The sequence below is a fragment of the Vitis vinifera genome, chromosome 10, assembly GCF_030704535.1.
Source record: "Vitis vinifera cultivar Pinot Noir 40024 chromosome 10, ASM3070453v1".
Lineage (NCBI taxonomy): Eukaryota > Viridiplantae > Streptophyta > Magnoliopsida > Vitales > Vitaceae > Vitis > Vitis vinifera.
This window is the reverse complement of record NC_081814.1, coordinates 8,305,193-8,325,305: the sequence shown is the minus strand read 5'-3', so window position 1 is coordinate 8,325,305 and position 20,113 is coordinate 8,305,193. Positions and strand designations below refer to the sequence as shown.

The following is a 20,113-nucleotide window of genomic DNA, read 5'->3' as shown; positions in this document are numbered from 1 at the left end:
TCAAATCGTTCCAACTTTTTCTTAATAAAACATAAGTTTTACACTCGTTTTTAATATTATATTTATTTTCTAGTAAGACCAAATATGATTAAAAAAAAATTAGTAGTTTTTTTCTTTCCATAAAGATGATGATATGAAAAAAAAATAGTGAATTTTCTAGGGTTTAAAACTTATGGTTTATTTAAATATTATTTTTGAAAATATTTATCTATTATTTAAAATGAAAAATAATTTTCTAGCTTTAAAAACATTTTGATAATTTTTTCTCAAAATTGTTTTATAAAATTTTGTTTAAAAATAAGTTTAAGGTATGTTTGTAACTTGGGTAGATTGAATCCACAAAACGGGTGTTTGTGTTGGTATGATCAATGTTTGAAAGTAGGATCAACTTGAGTTAAAAGAATATTAGGGTTTGTCAAAAATGGCTAACTAGATTAGGTAAATCAAGGGTGTTGAATCTTAAAACCTTTTTAAAAACAATAAACGGAAAAAAAAAACAGAAAATAATAAGTCAAATAACAATTAAGGAAAGAATAAAGAGAGGAAATATGCAAACTCTTTTATTGTGGTTGGGCAATTCACCTTGGGATGATATTAGAGGGGATATTTTTGAGAACTTACCATCTCTTATCCCTAATAGAATGAGTTTAGGAAAAATATAACAAGATTGATAATTTCTTTTTAAACCTGGAATTAATTTGGGTTTGAATTTATCCCATCCCATTTTTTATTATATATGATATTAAATATAAAAAAAAGTTTAGTTGATTTTTTTTTTCATTTTCAACTTTTTTTAACATATATAAAATATTACCTTTTATAAAAAGAAATTATAAATATTTATAATATTTATTAATTTATATTATATTCATTTTAAATATAATTTAAAAGTGGGGCGAGTATGAGAATTTTCTATACTCAACCCTATTTAATTTGTTGTTTGAGTTGGGTATCAAACCTATTTTGTTGTCATCTTTAAATCTGTTTATGTTCACTTTCTTTAAGTTTCCATATAGAGTTTTACTATCACCAAGACTTTAAAGATCAAAGTCTTCAACCATTTTACACTTGAATCATCAAGTTCTAGTAGACATTTACAATCTTTTAGGTATATAATTGACTTTAAGTTTATTCCTTCATAATGAGTAGATGATAAATGAATTTAGTACTTTCGATTTTAGGATGAATTTTAGTGTGTACACTTTAAGTTTATTCATTCATAATGAGTAGGTGATAAATGAATTTAGTACTTTCGATTTTAAAATGGATTTTAGTGTGTACTAAAAAACATGTAAGTGCGGAATCAACGTACTTAAAAAGAAAAGTTGTGAATGCAAGAAAAAAGAAGAATTGTGAAATCAAGAAAAAAGAAGAGTTGTGAATGCCAGAAAAAATGAGTTTTTCAATTGGATGTTATTATTATCGCATCAATAAATGCAAAGATTCGATGTCAAATCAATAAATTGTGTCTTAATATGACAATTTTTTATAGTATGTTAAATTATTATTTTGTTTCATAACTCATAACAATTTATTATAATTTATAAGAATCAAATTATTTACAAGTTTGATGCATAGTTAAGAATCTCCAACTCAGGTTTATGTTAGATTTAACCTAGAAGGAACACAATGATGCGTAGAAATTAAAAATAATTTATTTTTAAAATTTCTAATTAAATGACGGTTATTATTATATTTAAAAAAATTTGGAGAAATTTGAATAATTAAATTCATGAAATTAGTGGACAAGGGGAGTTGCTTGGCCAAAAATTCAGACAGAGTCAGCAAAACGGTGCCGTTGCGGTCAAGGGAGGGAGCTAAATCATTGAGTCGATGATAAACATATGGGATGACGATGCAGGGTCATAGAATATTATACTGATTTCTCTCAGCATAAAACCCAAGAAAACCCTTCACACGATCCAAGAATTAACTGCCGAAAATTGAAAAACCAGACAAACCAATACGCGCTTGTCTGAAACTTCACTGTCTCTCTGAGGTAAAAGCTCAACTTCTCTTACCACATCGTTCCTTGTGCTGCAAGTATTACACCATTTCACCGTATCTTTTATGCCGACTTTTCCGAGATGTTGTCTTTAAAAAAATGATTGGAAATTTCAACTGATCGAATAGAAAAATTGAAGTGTTTGTGTTAGAAATTAGAATAAATGCAAGAATTGTTGCGGAGCAGAGCTGACTCATTGGGTTTGGGACTGCCTTTTTCAGGTGGGTTCTGTTTGTTTAGAGTGAAATTTGGAGGGGTTCCTGAGGTTCTGGAGTTTGAATGCAAGAATTGTTGAGGGGCAGAGCTGACTGATTGGGTCTGGGACTGCCTTTTTCAGGTGGGTTCTGTTTGTTTAGAGTGAAATTGGAGGTGCCTGAGGTTCTGGATTTTGATTTGGAATGGTTTCTGAGAAATTTGGTTATGTTAACAAGTTAATAGAATAAGGTAAGGTGATTGGTTATGATCCGATGGTAAAAGTGTTTGCTTTTATTTGGATTTGGAAGAATTGAGGGTGAGAATTTGCGGGTATCTAATAGGATTTTTTTTTTTGTTTTTTTGTGGTTTATTTTGAACTTGTAGGGAGTTTGGAATTTGGGTTTTCTGGGATCGTATGAGGGGTTGAGTTCTATCGGGTTTAGACATTTTTTATTATCGGATCCCTGTATATATTTTGATTTTTGATGCTAGACGGAGTTCGAGGAGTTGAAATTTTGATTCCTGGTGGGTTATAGTCTTGCACTTTGAAATATAAGGAACTAGAGTGTTCAATTATGTTTCAGGCCTGGAATTTGGAACTTCACGAGAAATCTTGTGGTGCAATCTGATAGTCAATGTGTTAATTGGATTTGAAGGACGGATGCGCAGATTGAAGGGTTTGCTAATTAATCAGTGTACTCTAAATATATAGGGAGCTTGGAGATTTTGGTGCTCTGGGAAGGCTTCAGATTTCATTGTTGTGGTTGATGGTTAAGTTCTGGGTTTTGAATTTTGGGGGCTTTGTTTTACGGGTTTAAATTAAAGATGGATGAATCTCCAGGCAGTTCAAATTCACCACCTCCATTTCTTACTAAAACATATGAAATGGTGGATGATCCTACTACAGACTCAATTGTCTCTTGGAGTCAGACTAATAAAAGCTTCATCGTGTGGAATCCAGAAGATTTTTCAAGGGATTTGCTGCCGAGGTTCTTCAAGCACAATAACTTCTCCAGCTTTATCAGGCAGCTCAATACATATGTAAGGCCACCGATTATTTTTTATTGGGAATTTTACGTTATTGTTTATTTTGTGGCTCTGTATTGCATTTCGGAAGAGTAGATTCTGAAATTATATTGGGAAATCCCCATTTCCTGTTCTTGGTGGTGATAGAAAATTGCTTCCTTTTCAATTTTGGGATGTGATTTTCCAGGAAATGGGGGTAAAACATCCAGCTTGATTGAGCTCATGTAGTGAAAATTGTTCAATAATATAGCTTACTAATCTTACTATCTCAATGATGAGCCATCATCTATAGTGCATAGAGACATTTCTTTCCCAATTTTGTCTTCCACTGATTCAAATGAACCCCACTGTATGTCTTTGCTGCTTAATTCTAACATTTGTATATATTTGTTTCTGCTTCCTTAACCAGGGCTTTAGAAAAATTGATTCAGAGCAGTGGGCATTTGCAAATGAGGATTTTATCAGAGGTCAGCCACACCTTCTGAGGAACATCCATAGACGCAAGCCAGTTCATAGCCATTCCATACAGAATCAAAAAGGACAAGGGACTTCTTGTCCATTATCTGAATCTGACAGAGAGGGTTATCGGGCTGACATTGAAAGGCTGAAACATGATAAGGGGGCACTTCTTTTGGAGTTACAGAGGCATAAAGAAGACAGGCAAGGACTTGAGTTGCAAATGCAGCATCTAAAGGATCGCTTACAACATATGGAACAACGTCAGCAAACTGTGATATCTTACTTGGCTCGAATGTTGCAGAAACCAGGGCTTGCCTTATCTTTCCTACCGTCAATGGAAACCCATAACAGAAAGAGAAGGTTGCTGACAAGTAATTGTTTCTATGATGAGTCTGATGTTGAAGAGAATCGCATAGCAACTTCCCATACAGTGAACACAGAAAAGCTTGATGCTACTTCTGTTTTGGAGCTGGTGGAGTTTTTGGAGTCATCCCTAAGTTCTTGGGAGGATATTCTTGATGAATTTCGTCCAACTTCTGGTGAAGAGGTAATATATGGTGTTGGGGTGCCTGCACAGCCTTTTGCAGTTGTTCTTACTGAAATTGATGCATCATCAGGGGATGCAGACATAAATTTGCAACAGCAATCACCTAGGTTAAATCTATCTTCTAATTGTTCAAGGGACGTTAATTCATCCGTGGAGTTGGATGAATCTATGAGTTGTGCAGAAAGTCCAGGTATATCTTACATTCAACTTAATATTGATACTAGGTCTAAATCTACTGGGATTGACATGAATTGCAAGCCCGCTGCTACTGCTCCTGAGGTTACTACCTTAAAAGAACAAGTAGTTGGAGCTGCATCTCCTGTTCCAACTGGGGTCAACGACGTATTCTGGGAACAGTTCTTCACTGAGAATCCTGATTCATCAGCAGAGGAAGTTCAGTTAGAAAGAAAGGATGATGAAAGCAGGAAGAATGAAGGGAAGCATGGTGATCATGGCAGGTTTTGGTGGAATGCAAGGAGTGCAAATAAGCTTGCAGATCAAATGGGACAGCTTACTCCAGCAGAGAGAACTTGATGTTAGTCAATTCTTTTTCAAGTTTTGATGCATCAATAGTTTGGTGTAATAAATTTAGGCACATTTGATTTTTGATCTGGCAGTGAATAGACATGTTATTTGAGTTATCTTTTCTGTACACATGATCTTATGTAGGATGGTGTCTCCATCATTTATCAACTTTTTGGCTCTTTCATGATTTCAACTATCTTATATGGCTTTTTCAGGCTCCTTCAATTGAATTCTTGATCAGATATCATAACAGTAGCATTTTACTGTAACATTGATATATGCTCAAATTCTTTTCATGACTTCTTTCCTATTTCCATAGCATGTTCACACTATAATATAGCACATGCAGGCCTACACAAAACATTGGCATTGTGAAACTAGAAGCATCAACTAATTCTCACACTATACAGAGTTCTAACCTTAATTTCACCCACCTGTTCCCTTCCTGTAATGTGTTCAATCCAAAATTCCACTCTTATATTTTACAGTTACTCCCTTATCTGGCATTGCTCTTGCAAAAATGTCACCTCATCACCCCACTCAATCCCTAAATAAATCTATGTATGTCCCCTTCCTCAACATAATTAAAAAAAAAAAAAAAAGGAAAAAAAGAAAAGAAAAAAAGACTGATACGGTTGAACTGAAACTGTAGAAGTTACTAAATGAACTTACCCAGACATCCCTTCATTACTGACAGGTTCCTTGCAATTACTAATGCATCAAGCTAGCTGTCTTAAGTTTCTTGATTACATTTTCCTATTTTATGCACCATATGTAGTTTGGGCTTTAATTATGGCATCAGTTGTACATTGACATCAGCTTTTGCTCAGGAGTGTGAGGCTTTTTAGATACTGGGAGGGAAATGTTAGTTTTAAGGTATCTTGAGACTGGTAAAGGTATTCATTGAGTTTTAAGTTTTTAACCCTGTGATAAATTAATTATGGTACTTTAAAGTGTCTATTTTTCTCTTCATTTGTTGAGTTAAATGATTACTGGAATTTTATTCTATTTTATTTTTGTATTTTTTACTGAAAAGATTTTGGGTATTGTTGGCTTATGTCTTGTCTCTGAATTGTGCTCAAACCTGGATGCAATAATGAAAACTGGTTTCCAAGAGGCAATTGTGGAAAACTTTCATGCTGTTTGCTTTTGGTATGTTAGGATATTGTGCAGGCAGTGCCTTACTGAAACCAATGCTTTTGGGGCTCAGCTGCTCTTTGCTATTAGAGTCTGGAGGGTCCTGCTCCCGTTTTTTGAGAGAAGAAATGGTGGCAATATCATGAGGTTTGTTTTTTATTTTGAGAAGTTTGGACTATTTTTCTTTTTTTCTTTGAAAATTGATAATTAGTAGATACAAATAGAATTGATGGAGAAATTGGATTAACTTTCAGCGAAGAGGGTTCTGAGGTTTAAACATATCTATTATAAGAGTTGCATTGTGTAAGTACGCTATTTTTGGGGAAGTTCTCATCGATTAGTTTCTTTTGAAAAGATATTCATAATTGTTTTTCTCCTTGAAGCCCCATGATGAATTATGCAATATATTTTAACATGGTTTGGATGCTTACAAATTAAACCTATGACATCCCACTGGGGAATAACTGAGCATTAGAAGAGTTCAGCTGCTTGATTATTCTATTTTTCTCTTCCCATATTGCCCTTTTTTTTTCTTTTTTGTTACTCTACATTTTTATGTGTAGCAAGTGTTTGAACTTCTTTTCCCTATGTCTATATTGAGCCCTCTCTTTTTTCATTAAAGTTGAAATCAGTCCTAATCCTAGTGTATGCTCTGGATGGATGATTTATTTATTTATTATTATTATTATTATTTTGTGTGTCTATTTTTATTGATAAGTTAATCTTTGAGCTTTGTTTCCTTTGTTCCTTCTTTGTTTCTTGTTGGACAACCTATTTTATTAAAAGCTTAAGTTGTTAGGATTTGAGCTCACAATGCATGTTGTGTTCTAACATCCTCATGTGTGGCAAATAAATCACTTTTTTTTTTTTTTTTGTAAGGAACCTAGATTACTCTGTTCCCTTGCCCTCAATCTTGTAAGGTGCATGCTATCTATTCCTAGACTCTTTAGATCTAACATAGCAAAAAACAATGACTATAAAACCATATTAGAACTTAGATCTAGAGATATATTTGAGATCTAGATGTTCTCATATCGATTCCTTATGGTGAAGAGCATAATCGAATGTTGTGATAGTCGCTAGAGATCTTGCAAACCACTAATCTTCCTTTTGATGACTCCTCCACGGGTTTAGGAATTGAGATGTTGGAAATTTCTAAAGTGGAGGTTAGGGTTCCGCCTCTTTGGACTTAAAGGGGAGAGTAACAAAAGTATGAAGTCCTAACCCCTAAAGGGTTATTTATAGGCTTCCCATTGAACTTAAATGACTTGAGTCCACCTTAGGCATCAGTCACTTAATCTAGCCCAATAAAGGTCATAATTGATTAATTAATGCTACAAGGCTCCAATTAATCAATTAGCCTAGTTCGGAGATATCATTCACTAACTCTTGGGCAATCTTATGTGTTTACCAAAATGGCCTTATGCACATAAGTGAGCCAAGAACCAATTCAATTCTCATAAACCATGTCATCAAGGTATATGAGCTCAAGTGAGGACCATTGGGACTCATAGTACAATATTGGCTCCTTCATAATCCAATTCTAAAATCGATTTAACATCCCACTATAGAGAATCAACTACATTCCAATATCCTATGTATGTTGTAATGAGATACTAAGCGTCCAGATTTGTGACATGTTATCCACTATATATAGTCTTCTCATAAATTGGTGTCCAAAAGCTATCAACCTCTCAAAATTACCTCTACTATTATTGAGTTACAGATCCCTCTATTATGTGATCAAATGGTATATTTTAACTCACTAAGAGCATATGTTGAATTCCACTAAATGAGTTACTACAACGCCACAAATTTCATGATTATATATTCTTAGGATCATCTAAAGGAACACATTGTCTCAAAGTCCATGAGATATCATAATGCTTCTATTAAGAATACTCGTTGCTACCAACTTCCATCAATAGTGACCTAATCCATAGAAAATATAAGATCATTTTAGGATCTAATTCGTAAGTTAAAGCCACTACAAACTTAGGTATAAGTTCAATATTTTCTCAAGGTTAAGAAACAATACAGTATTAGAACTTGGTGAAGTCATGACTACCTGATAGTCTCACATCATGACTCATCGTAGGTTTGTTCGATGTGTAATTGTACGTACTAGTGCACTCAATATTGGAACCTCATTTTAATAGCCTAGTTCAGTCATTCCTCAAATTAGGAGGTGGTACATTACGACCTCAAATGGATTGCTTAAGTTCACGAACCAACTATGAGCAAATCATCTAATTGTAAGAAGTCTATAACTTGGATCTTTCGTGTAACTCTTAATCCATTCAAGTCATATACAATGTAAGAGATGTTAGGTAAGAATGTCCATAAAGTATAATGCATGGAATAATGATAGATAAAAGTGAAACTAGAATATCATTAAATTAATAACAAATTTCAAATCCATTACAACGTATCATGTTTTTAAAAGTTTAATCCTAACATTTTTTTGTGATCATAGATAGTTAGAAAAATAATGGGAGGAGGACTTGAACTTAGGGTCCTCCAGTTAACCAAAGCTCTTATATTATGTTAAACAACAAATTTTCTATGATTGATGTCCAACATTAGAACCTCGTTGAGAAGGAGGTCATGAGTTCAAACCTCAGCACATATACAAGCCTAAAGGAGGATATCATGATTTACTTCTCCAAGTGAGGGAGGGTGTTAGAAAGCATGATATACCTTGTGGGCCTAAATCCTAATAGCTTAAGCTTTTATACAAATTTGTTGCTCAGCATTTCTTGTTACTTTTTTCATTGTAGGCTTTGTGAATGCTTGTCCCTAACAGTTATTCTCTCAAGGAGTTCTATTTACTTATCCTATTTCCGTTAATTGCTTTGCTTCCACTAGTGAACCTCAGTTGCCAACGTTGGCTTGTTGACTCCAAGCTATTAATTATTGCTATTTATTCTTCAGATGCCCAATCAGAACAAATTTAAAGTATTGTGTTTCGCATGGAACTTCTACTCATTTTTGAAGTATAATATGGAGCTAGTACAATAATCATGATAAATAAGAACATGAGCTTGTCTTTGAAATCTTAGGAGATGAGCATTGGAAAGCTCATTTAATTGCCTAATGTGTAGGGATCCATCCAATTTTCGTGGTTCATTTTGGCACCCCAAAAAGGTACTAGGACATGCAAAGACAATCCAAATAGCTCAAATGAAAACCGTAATTTAAATAATCTGGATAAGATTACGTGCTTTTCTTTGTCTCTTAAAAGAGGACAAAATATAGAGATGACATTCTGATCTTGTTATGACTGGTGCATCTAAATCCTGGTCACATGACTCACATCTACCATTCCAGACCAGCACCTATATGATCATGGCCCTTTCAAAGCTGCCTCCTTCCGAGGTGCATGTAATACTATCTTCTCTTTCATTCCATGCAATAATATCCGTTTCTTCTTTGCTAATGTTTCTTTTCAAGCCTAAGAAAATGCTCTACCTAATACAACAAATGGATGAAGGTTCTCAGGTGTAGTATCTGTTTGTTCAATGTGTTGTTAGTTCATGGTGATCTCTTCAAGCCATAAAAATTTTTCACTTTTCTAGAACTGTTGCTTAAGCTTCCCTGATGTATGAAACTAGCTAAGCAAATGCAATTTCAGACTAGTAGAAGCAGCACAAAGAAGAGAGAATTGTTTTGGTTTGGGTTTCTTGTTGTTCTTCGTCTTCTTCTTTCCAATAGAGCCTTGGCTACAGCTCAGAGAGTCTTTCATCTTCAATCCTTTTGATTGATGAAAAATTGCATGCATATGTTTTGTCAGATGTAGATCTTAAATGAGCTTGAGTTATCAGGGGACCCTACTGGTTATTTTATATATACATATGCCTTCACTGTGACTGCAAAGTCTTGTGTTCAGATTGGGAAATAAGCATACTTTACCTTACACCATCCTGATAAAGAATCTAGTCAATTTCCTTTCATCAGAAGCATATGCATAATCATGTTGTTTGCCATTGTGTTATGGTTACGGATTATACAAGTATTCATCAAAATGTGAAATGCAAAAGCAGGGCTTGAGCCTAGTTCAACATCTAACAAAGAAACCGCTTGGAAGAAATGGGAGGCTTTAAATTTTTTGATATCTCAGAAAATTGAGTGGAATTATATAGAGAAGTGTTCATTTCACTGCTTGTGTTCTCCTTGTTCTGGCATAGGGCATCATTTGTACCCCTATAACACCTTTATTCTATATCACTGCGGCCTGCAGGAAGGAGGTTGAAGAAGGCTGGATTCCATTTATAATGTTAGCAATGTTGAGACCACTTTTTTGGCTGTGCTTTGCTTCCAAACTCTGAAAGTATTTTTTATTGTCAAATGTTTTAAATGTCCCTCTCTATAATTTTTAAAAATTAGTTTGGGTTATTCATTATGTTTATTTTGTTAATTGTTTCATTCTAAATGTTAAGCCTTTCTCCTCACAACTATATGAGAACCATTTGAAGAAATAAATTTGTAAATGACTCACCAATGGTTTTCTATAAATATCCCTTTATTATATTTCTTTCCCACGCAATTCTACATCACTGGCAGAACCGGTATATCCCCAGAGGGGGCAAGTTCCTTCCCTGAAAAATTAAATTCCCACCAAACTAAAGAGTAAAAAAAGGCTTTACAAGTAAACCAACTTTACTTCTTTATGTGATATTGCCCCTCCTCAAAACCGGCTTTTTCTATTTTGCCCCCGTCTCACATTTTTGGCTATGCCAATGTTCTATATTATATCCTTTTATACAATTCTTTGTTATTTTAATTCCAATTCTCTACAACTTCTCATTTTTAAACTATTTATACATGTGTTCATTATTTACAAGTTCTTTATGTTCAAGATATTTATTCTCTCTCTCTCTTGATGAGTGTTCATTATTCATTATTCATTATCAGAAGGTTGAAATATTTATGTTTAGCTCTTTTATTTGCTTTTAAAATTTTAAATTTTTATTTAATTATGTTTTTTCTTTTCATGAAGACTCTAAAATGGATCATGTCACCTTAAATGTTGAGAACCTTGAGTATAGTTTTAATGAATTAAGGGATAAGTAGAACCCTACTCCCACTATTATCTTTGCCCCCAACCACTCCTCTAACCTTCCTCCATTCTTAGAGGAAAAAGACATAGGGTAGCAAGCACACATCCAAAATATGGGATCATTTAACTATAATAAATACGCTTAACGGGAGAATGAATACGCATAATAGGAGAGGAGAAATAGAAATTTTAGCAAAATGTAAATACAATAATAATAATTAAAAAAAAAAGAACATTGTAGTTGCAAAGCTAGTGGTAGCATAGGTCACAAAGACATGCCAAAAAAACATGATGTATTAGATTTAGGCAATCCTAAATAAGTCAAACTAGAGTCTAATATATCAATGTCTGACTTTCTATTCAAATGAGGAAGAATAGGAGAAGGGCTAGCTACTACAAACCAATCATTCACATAGAAGATCCTAGATTTATAAACTTGAAGCAAGAGCATGTTTAACTAACGTTTTAAAAAGCACCTACGAATGCTAGTCATAATGATATAGTTAAAACCTAAGGATTATAAAAAAAAATTAATAATAAAATAATTTAATGGTCATAATAATGTAATTTTTGTTACCTCATATATATATGGACTTCTAAAAATAGTAAAGCTTTCATACTTTAAATAAAAAAATAATAGGGTCATTTTTTTGGAGTTTCCTCGAAGCTGCCATATATGGTGTTCTTATATTCATTTTCAATGAGTTTGACAAACAAAACAAAATTTTTATTAATACATTTGATAATGTTTTAAACTAAAGTTATGTCATAAACATATTTTGTAAGAATAGTCCGAGAAGGTGAACTAGGTAAGATTTTCCATATGACATGTGTTTATCATATAGTAAATTTAATAGTACAAAATGGTTTAAAATTAATATTGGATGATTAGAGACCATATGATTTATTGTACATTATATTGCTTGCCCATTCAAATTATAAGAAATCCATGTGTTTATGTGATATAATTGTTTTGAAGAAGAGAAAAATTAATCTTAATGTAGATTTTCGTTAAAATTCTGCTTAGCTACTAATTCTAGCATCTTGTGTAGGATATGATTAAGTTGCAATAAGTCTAAACAATTAGGAGAAAGCTTTTAGGATTTTAGACTTTTTGAAGTTTTTTTACAAGACTACTATTATATGTGGTGTTATATATACACATTATTTAACACCTATGTGTATTTACAATATTAGTGTTGTGTCTGAGCAAGAGAGGGAGTGTCCTCTTGAATTTGTTCTATAAAGGTTGGTAACTCAGTTATGATTTTAGTAAAAGATAGTCTAGCAATCAATTTGCTTAATAAGCAAACAATGTGGTGGAAATCAATGTCATAAGAGTAAAAGAATCTTTTGATTCTTGAATGGATGGCCATGTGAGTAGTTTATTATTTGACACATTTTGAAGACTTGGGTGACGTAGTTGGTCATGCTAAAACATAAAAATCTTTGAATTGGTGAACTTATGGTTTATGACAACATATGATTCAATGAGCTTTATGGTTGCAAGGTACGACCTAAAGGAGAAAGCTATGAGCTTTTTCAATATATGTTTTCTTATAATTAACAATAAAAATAATGTAAAGATATTTTATATTACCTTCATGTATAAGTTCAATGTCATACATATTTCTATGATATTTTTAAAACTTTGATAACTTTCTTTTAAAATTACTAAAAATATAAAACATTATTTATATGGAATATGGTTTCATTTGTGACATAATATTTGCTCTTTCAGAGTCTTCAATCAAGTTTTTAATACCTAATATGATATATTAAAATTATATGTATCATATGGTTTATTTCAAAGAATTGTGTGTACAATTACATAATCTATGGAGCATGCATCTTCTTTGTTTATTTTAAAACCTAATAACACATATTTTATATATAAATAATATTTGAGTGAAGGAACATAAAAGATAAAGTAAATAATAATATAGTAAATGTCATAACAATATATAAAGTAACATTAATCAATGCAAGTACTTTCTTTATTTCCATCATTTATTAGGACAATTTTCTTGTTCTTTTTTTTTTCGACCATCCAAAGAATTCAATGTTATCTATTTAAAAAAATATTAAAAGCAAGTTAAAAATATTTCAGGTTTTAAACAAACTTTTGTTTTCAATTTTGTTTTCGATAACACAAAACTTTTTTTAGTTACTATTTCTCCCTTTAACCAAGAGTTATATAATTTTTTAGGAAGGACATTAATGACATTTGGTTGGCCAAAGGCAAAAAACACAAAGGGATGGCATGGCAGACCATCCCCCAGGCCCAACACGACCCAAACGACCAGGCCATGCAGGCACGTCCAGCAACGATAACTAGGGTGAGTCAGCACGTCCCGTCATTGATGTGCCGGGCCACGGGCCAGACCTTGCCGCGCAGCCCGTTTGACACCCTGAGCCGATGGAAATAAGTTAAATAACTAATAATAGCAGATGCTGTATTGAGACCGTTCACTTTAGTTGTAATGTCTAGTAGCTTCCCTCCCCCTCCGATACTGTCATTCGCAGAGATGGCCACTTCCATCTCTGAACTCCACCAAGCCCATGCCCACATTCTCAAGTCCGGCCTCATCCACAGCACCTTCGCCGCAAGTCGACTCATTGCCTCCGTCTCCACCAACTCCCACGCTCAAGCCATTCCTTACGCTCATTCCATTTTCTCTCGCATTCCCAATCCCAACTCCTACATGTGGAATACCATTATCCGAGCTTATGCCAATAGCCCCACTCCAGAAGCTGCTCTCACGATCTTTCATCAAATGCTCCATGCTTCTGTTCTTCCTGATAAGTACACCTTTACGTTTGCGTTGAAGTCGTGTGGAAGTTTTTCTGGGGTTGAGGAAGGGCGACAGATTCACGGTCATGTTCTCAAGACTGGGCTTGGGGATGATTTATTTATTCAAAATACTTTAATTCATTTGTATGCAAGTTGTGGGTGTATTGAAGATGCGCGCCATTTGCTTGATAGAATGCTGGAAAGGGATGTTGTTTCTTGGAACGCTTTGTTGAGTGCTTATGCAGAAAGGGGTTTGATGGAGTTGGCGTGTCATTTATTTGATGAAATGACTGAAAGAAATGTGGAGTCTTGGAATTTTATGATTTCTGGGTATGTGGGTGTTGGATTGCTTGAAGAAGCGCGGAGGGTTTTTGGTGAGACGCCGGTGAAGAATGTGGTTTCTTGGAATGCCATGATTACTGGTTATTCTCATGCCGGTCGTTTCAGTGAAGTTTTGGTGCTTTTTGAAGACATGCAACACGCAGGGGTGAAGCCTGATAATTGTACGCTTGTAAGTGTGTTATCTGCTTGTGCCCATGTTGGTGCTTTGAGCCAAGGGGAATGGGTTCATGCATATATTGACAAGAATGGGATCAGTATTGATGGTTTTGTTGCTACTGCTCTTGTGGATATGTATTCCAAATGTGGGAGCATTGAGAAGGCTTTGGAAGTTTTTAATAGTTGTTTGAGGAAGGATATTAGTACATGGAATTCAATAATTTCAGGATTAAGCACCCATGGATCTGGACAACATGCTTTACAGATTTTCTCTGAGATGCTTGTGGAGGGTTTTAAACCCAATGAGGTTACCTTTGTATGTGTTCTATCTGCTTGCAGTCGTGCAGGCCTGCTGGATGAGGGACGTGAGATGTTTAACCTCATGGTTCATGTTCATGGAATTCAACCAACCATTGAGCACTATGGCTGTATGGTGGATTTACTTGGCCGGGTTGGACTGTTAGAAGAGGCTGAAGAACTTGTACAAAAAATGCCACAAAAAGAAGCTTCTGTAGTATGGGAATCTCTTCTGGGAGCTTGCAGAAACCATGGTAATGTGGAATTGGCAGAGCGAGTTGCACAGAAGCTCTTAGAGTTGAGTCCTCAAGAAAGTTCTAGTTTTGTTCAGTTGTCAAATATGTATGCGTCTATGGGAAGATGGAAAGATGTTATGGAGGTGAGGCAGAAGATGAGGGCACAAGGAGTAAGAAAGGATCCAGGTTGTAGCATGATTGAAGTGGATGGAACTGTCTATGAGTTCTTAGCTGGTGAAGGATTGGTTTCTGGAAAGGACTTTACGTGAAGGATTCATTGTGGTAAAATCAAGGAGATGATCAAGACTTTAGAGGGTCACGCGTACTAACTGTTTTGCTTAGGAGAAGCAAGAAAAAAGTTACTTCTGCTGCATGATATCAGTTACACTAAGAGCTACACTTTCCAAGTAGAAAATGATCGTCATAACCAGAGACTGTAGGTGGTAGCCCTTTACTGTTGTTTATGTTCCTTGGAGAGTTGCAGTTTGGAAGAAGGCTTGTTAAAAAAGCGTGGTATTTAAAACACCAGTTGTTTGGAAAGTAAAACAATGGGAATCCGGTGCTTCAATTAACCATAAATATAATTTCTGCAGAAGTTAGGAGTCTTTAAAACATAAAACAGGAAAAGAATAAACAATTTTGTGACTTTTCCTTTTGCATTTTTTACTAACCTTTAAAGGCATTGTGAAAAGGAATCCTTCTACAGGTGAGAGGAAAATTAAAGGGAGAAGAGAGTTTGTGGGCCTCATCCCAAACTACCTTGAAAATTCTCCCTCCACAAAGGTAAACCAAATAAAATCCTCCTCATTGCCTCTCTCAAATACAATACATAAGCCCTCAACTTGACCTGGATTACTCATATTTCAATTTCCAAAATGATCAATTTAACTGCCCTTGTGAAATAGGTTTTATGACTTCATTGTTTTAGGAATCGCTTAATCGGTACATTGGTAGAACATCATCATCTAAGCATACACTCTATTTTGCATGAAATTAGAACAACAGAAATTCTTCTCTTAAGTTGCATAAGAGAACCTATTTTGATTCTTCTTTGGCAATAAATCCTTCAGATTAATGAAAATTAGTGGCATAATATAAGAAAATTGAGAGTTAGGATTTGCAATATGTTTACAAGTTGGTCATTCATAGCAATGTTCATTCTGTAATTCAGGATCAAAATAAGCTCGGTTCAAGCCAAACCATACCTGCCGGAAGACCTTGATTATGAGGTCATGGTATTCATCTGAGTTCAATGTCAGATAACAAGCCAAGAGTTCCTCGAGTTCTTCTGGCTGGCTAATCCCTTTCTCCATGATCATTTCAATCATCGAATCTCTGAAGTCCTTCTGTGGGTCAAGGGAGCTTTTTACAACAGCAAAGCTTTCTATTTGTGTTCTTCCTTCAAGAATTCTCTCCTCAATCTTCTTCTTCATCTTCATTTTGGCCTTCATGTCTTCCAGGGCTTTTATTTTGCAAATTTCCACCTTGGAAGGTGTTCTTGGTGAGTGAACTCTGATTTTGCTCCTCTGTTTTGTTCTGCTCTGCAATTCCCTGCTTAGATGAATGGATTTTCTCTGGTTCTCACTCTTTGACATTAGTTCCTTGATGTCCATTTCTTTCAATTTTCTTTTTTCTTCTTTACTAGGTGCATCAGGTTCTTCCAAATTAAGAGAAGCAAATGTACAATCTTCTTCAATTGTTCCTAGAATCGAACTTCTTAAATTCATGGAAGCGGCATGGCGATGTTTCCTTGGATGAGAGGTTGTTAACTTGCTATGCTCTCCTTTAGTTTGAATTCTACTTACTGGTTCTGGTTTCAAGCTATGCTTTTCTACTGATTTTGTTGATTTCTTTGCTGCATCTAATTCATTCTCAAATTCTGACCACTTCTCTTTCAAAACCCTTCCGTTAGCTTTTCGTGATCTCCGCTCTTTCACAGTTTCCTGCCTGGGTATCTTGAATTTTGTTTCCTGCCTTCCTTTTTCTCCTTTATGTGCACCATTCCCCAGGGAAATCTCTACGTCTCCATGCAATTTTCTCATCTTTCTTTCATCGGACACCATGTCACTGAACTTCTGGGACTCCCCTCTTTCCCCCACTTTTGTAGAACTGGATCTGCAGCTTCTGCAACTTGACAATGGAAGTTCAACCTCATCATCCGAATCATACAGAACAGACCTCAAAATACATCTATCTCTCCTTTTCATGACATCATCCTCCTCTCCAAACGATAATCTCCAAAAGCCATCATCTCCTCCGCCATAGAATCTACCGTCTCCACAACTAGCATGCTGCCATGAACTCCTAGAAGGCGAATTCTTCCTCCCTTTTGGCTTCACTCTTTCGGGTTGAGGCCTAGAACTGCCCCCCATTTGCTTAAACTTAGAAAACCAGGAAACAGGAAAGACACGAGACATGGAAGAAGCCCGGGACGAGGAGGAAGGAGAAGAAGGTTTCTTTCTTCCCCACTTCATCGTTTGATAATTCTCTGGGTAAGAATTATCTGGTTTAAGGTTTGAAGAAAGCAGAGATAGGAGATAAAAAGGGAAGAGGTGATAAGAAGAGAATTGAATAGTAGAGGGGAAGTAGCAGTTAGAGGGACGGTTAGGCTGTTAATAGGAACGTGGGTTTCATATTGGGCTTGTGGCATTGTTTTCAAAAGAAAGGCCCGCCCTTAGATCCTGTGACCACTTTACCCACTTTTCGTTTTTCCTTGCTTTGCAGTGTGTTGAAGAGGTGCTGCAAGTGGGGCACCTACAGCCCCTTTAGGCACAGTAACAACCTAGTTTATGAGACTCCCAAGCAAAGTGGTCCCCTTTGCCGCTGTCCCACTTCACTTTTCTTTCTTTCTTTTTTCTTTTTTGTGGAAATTTGACTCATTCAGTCATTTCACATAGCTTCGAGGCTTGAAATTGGAATGGGGTAATGGGTCTGTAGGCCTCTAGGGAGGACCTTTGGCCTTGTACTCCCTTTTCGGGTCTTTTTTTCCTTTTGTAAATAAAATGAGATAAGTCCCTTCTTTTGCTTTTGCTTTATTTATTTGGGTGTTAGAATGTGACCCTCTCTTTTAGTCCAAGTCTAGTTAGTGTCGAACACGGCTGCTAATTTGGTTGAATTTGAGGGCCTTGTTCCAACTCGCATGCCCTCTAACAATTGGGTAGGCTTAGAATCAAGGTGTGGTCCTTGGACTCATAATAAATGTATCTCAACGACAAATAGTTAAGAGTTTTGCTTGGAGATTGTTTGTGAAAATACCCAAGAAAGCTTCTAAGTTGGGTCAAGTGTTTCTTCGTACAAGTGATAGGGAAAAAGGCCTTGATGGTCCTCAAAAGGAGTAAGTTTTTAAATATCTTTGTATATTTTTTCTTTTTCTCATTTTTTTAGGAATGGGGGCTTCTGATACATTAATTCCTCTATTAATGTTATTCCCTCCCCTCACCAACTTTCACAATTGATCATCTGATAAGATAGAAAGCTCTCTTGAGATGAATACAATAATTTTGATTGCGTGATCACCTATTTTGAAATTGTATATAGTGGAAGCAAATTTATGAGCTCCAATGGTGAAGGCAGAATTTTTAATATTAAAAACTGAAGGAGGGTTATAAGTAAGAAAACAACAAGAAAGTGCTGAAAACAAATTCCAGAAAGGGAAGTGGCTAAGAAGAGGCCCTCCTAGCCCAGTGATGGTGACTTTGTGGGCGTTATGGCAAAGACTGCGACGAGTCTCCTTCAACTCAGCATGACCCAAAGATAGATATGGCAGCAAACAAATGCTGGTGGGAAGTATTCAAGATTGGTTTACCTAGAGCTATGGTGTGGGTGGGATGCTCACAATTCGGCTGCCAAGAAGAGAAGAGACAAGGAGGAGGTTATTATTTGGGATTTCATGCCAACAGTGATATTCTGAGCATGTTCGCATTCCCATTAACCTTGGCCATAAGTTGACTAATTTTGTTGCATATAATTCTATTTGCTTCTATAAATGACCTATTTCTATTTTTGCATATGTAAATAGGTGGGGGAGAGGGGGATTTTAAGGCGTCTAGTTAATGCCCATCACCTATGACCTAATCTCACATTCGAGAGAGAGACCTAATCTCAAATGAAAGAGAGAGAGAGTGAGAGAAAGAGAGGGAGGGGGGCGGCAATTTTAAGGCGTCTAGTTAGTGCCCATCACCTATGACCTAATCTCAAATTCGAGAGAGAGAGGGAGGGAGGGAGGGGAGTTTTAAGGCATCTCGTTAATGCCCATCGCCTATGACTTAATCTCAAAGAGGGGAATTTTAAGGCGTCTAGTTAATGCCCATCACCTGTGACCTTATCTCAAATTCTCAACCCATGTTGTGCCATTGCTACGGTGCTACCTACCTCACACGCTCTCAGCCTTTCTCTCCTTCACCTAAAGACACCCTTTCCCTTGGAAGAAGCCTGAAGGCGTTGGCCATTAGGCTCATCGCCTTTTTCAGCCGCCACAACATTTTATGGTGCAGTGTAGGGATCATACCTCCACTTTTTTATTACTACACTCTAACAATTTACTACTGTAAATTATTGATTGGGATCCATCTTCATTCAGATGTGTCACACACATTAATTACCTCCTTCAGTCACCCTTACATTTAATGGTGCAGTGGCCATCTTTTCTTCCGTAAGAAAGAAAAGAAAAGAAAATGTTGAATAAGAAAGAAAATAATAAAATATTGAAATTACTTTCTTATATTTTGGACCAAATATATGTTATACATCCTCACCTATTCCAAATTTTAACAAATTAACCGGTTGCTTATAGAAAATGAAGGAGATAGAGAAAAATATGACATAACTTTCAGTAATGAGACTGGATATTTATATGCATTTATATTTGAATTTTACTATAATTCAAACTCTATCTCTTACTTTAATTCAAATTAATAATAAATTTTTCCATTTTCAAATTTTTATTCTATTTTAATTTAAACTAATATATAATAAATCCATAGATGCTAATATTTAAATTAAGGATAACATTAACGTTCTTTGATATTGCTCTTATTCATTCAACATATGATTAAAGAAAATTGAATAAAAATATCAAAAAATTTAATTTTCAAAAATAAATTCAATTCATCCATTTCTCTCATCCACATTTTGCTTTCTATTTTCTACTCCCTACTAAAAGCAAACAAGAATAATAAATAGACGATGAAATTTGTAAACTAGTATTGTATTTATGTTTACAATTTATTAAATTTGGTCATTAAGTTGGTAGTTATATTTCATTTATCCCGGTTTAGGACTATTTTACCGTGTTTTATATATATATTTTTTAAAAGATTACAAATTCAATCAAGGA

The 20,113-nt window shown here is 35.1% G+C and overlaps 3 protein-coding genes across 6 annotated transcripts; 2 read left to right on the top strand and 1 right to left on the bottom strand.

Moving 5' to 3' along the window:
• Positions 1–1,749: 1,749 nt before the first annotated feature.
• On the top strand, positions 1,750–4,982 carry LOC100258413 (heat stress transcription factor A-4a). Of its 4 annotated transcripts, none has more exons than XM_059740056.1 (4): positions 1,782–1,999; positions 2,227–2,342; positions 2,785–3,241; positions 3,636–4,982. In XM_059740056.1, exons 3-4 carry the CDS (start codon positions 3,026–3,028, stop codon positions 4,764–4,766), a joined length of 1,347 nt encoding a protein of 448 aa, XP_059596039.1. In that variant the 5' UTR covers positions 1,782–1,999; positions 2,227–2,342; positions 2,785–3,025; the 3' UTR covers positions 4,767–4,982. The 4 variants fall into 4 exon arrangements, with proteins under 4 accessions (XP_010655551.1, XP_059596039.1, XP_059596038.1 ...); XM_059740055.1 differs by having other exon boundaries at positions 2,585–3,241; XM_010657249.3 differs by having other exon boundaries at positions 1,750–1,999; positions 2,227–3,241.
• Positions 4,983–13,215: 8,233 nt separating this feature from the next.
• Positions 13,216–15,373, top strand: LOC100248143 (pentatricopeptide repeat-containing protein At4g18840). Its single transcript, XM_002265043.4, has one exon. It carries the CDS (start codon positions 13,437–13,439, stop codon positions 15,045–15,047), a length of 1,611 nt encoding a protein of 536 aa, XP_002265079.1. The 5' UTR covers positions 13,216–13,436; the 3' UTR covers positions 15,048–15,373.
• A 332-nt stretch (positions 15,374–15,705) lies between these two features.
• Positions 15,706–17,909, bottom strand: LOC100243022 (transcription repressor OFP5). Its single transcript, XM_002265080.4, has one exon. It carries the CDS (start codon positions 17,250–17,252, stop codon positions 15,918–15,920), a length of 1,335 nt encoding a protein of 444 aa, XP_002265116.1. The 5' UTR covers positions 17,253–17,909; the 3' UTR covers positions 15,706–15,917.
• Positions 17,910–20,113: the final 2,204 nt, after the last annotated feature.

What these genes read in the sequence shown, in the direction of transcription:
- LOC100243022 (XM_002265080.4), bottom strand. Translation starts at nt 17,252, where the DNA reads ATGAAGTGGGGAAGAAAGAAACCTTCTTCTCCTTCCTCCTCGTCCCGG.
- LOC100258413 (XM_010657249.3), top strand. Translation starts at nt 3,026, where the DNA reads ATGGATGAATCTCCAGGCAGTTCAAATTCACCACCTCCATTTCTTACT. An exon ending in TCAGGCAGCTCAATACATAT is followed by an intron (nt 3,242 to 3,635) that starts GTAAGGCCACCG and finishes TTCCTTAACCAG; the next exon opens with GGCTTTAGAAAAATTGATTC.
- LOC100248143 (XM_002265043.4), top strand. Translation starts at nt 13,437, where the DNA reads ATGTCTAGTAGCTTCCCTCCCCCTCCGATACTGTCATTCGCAGAGATG.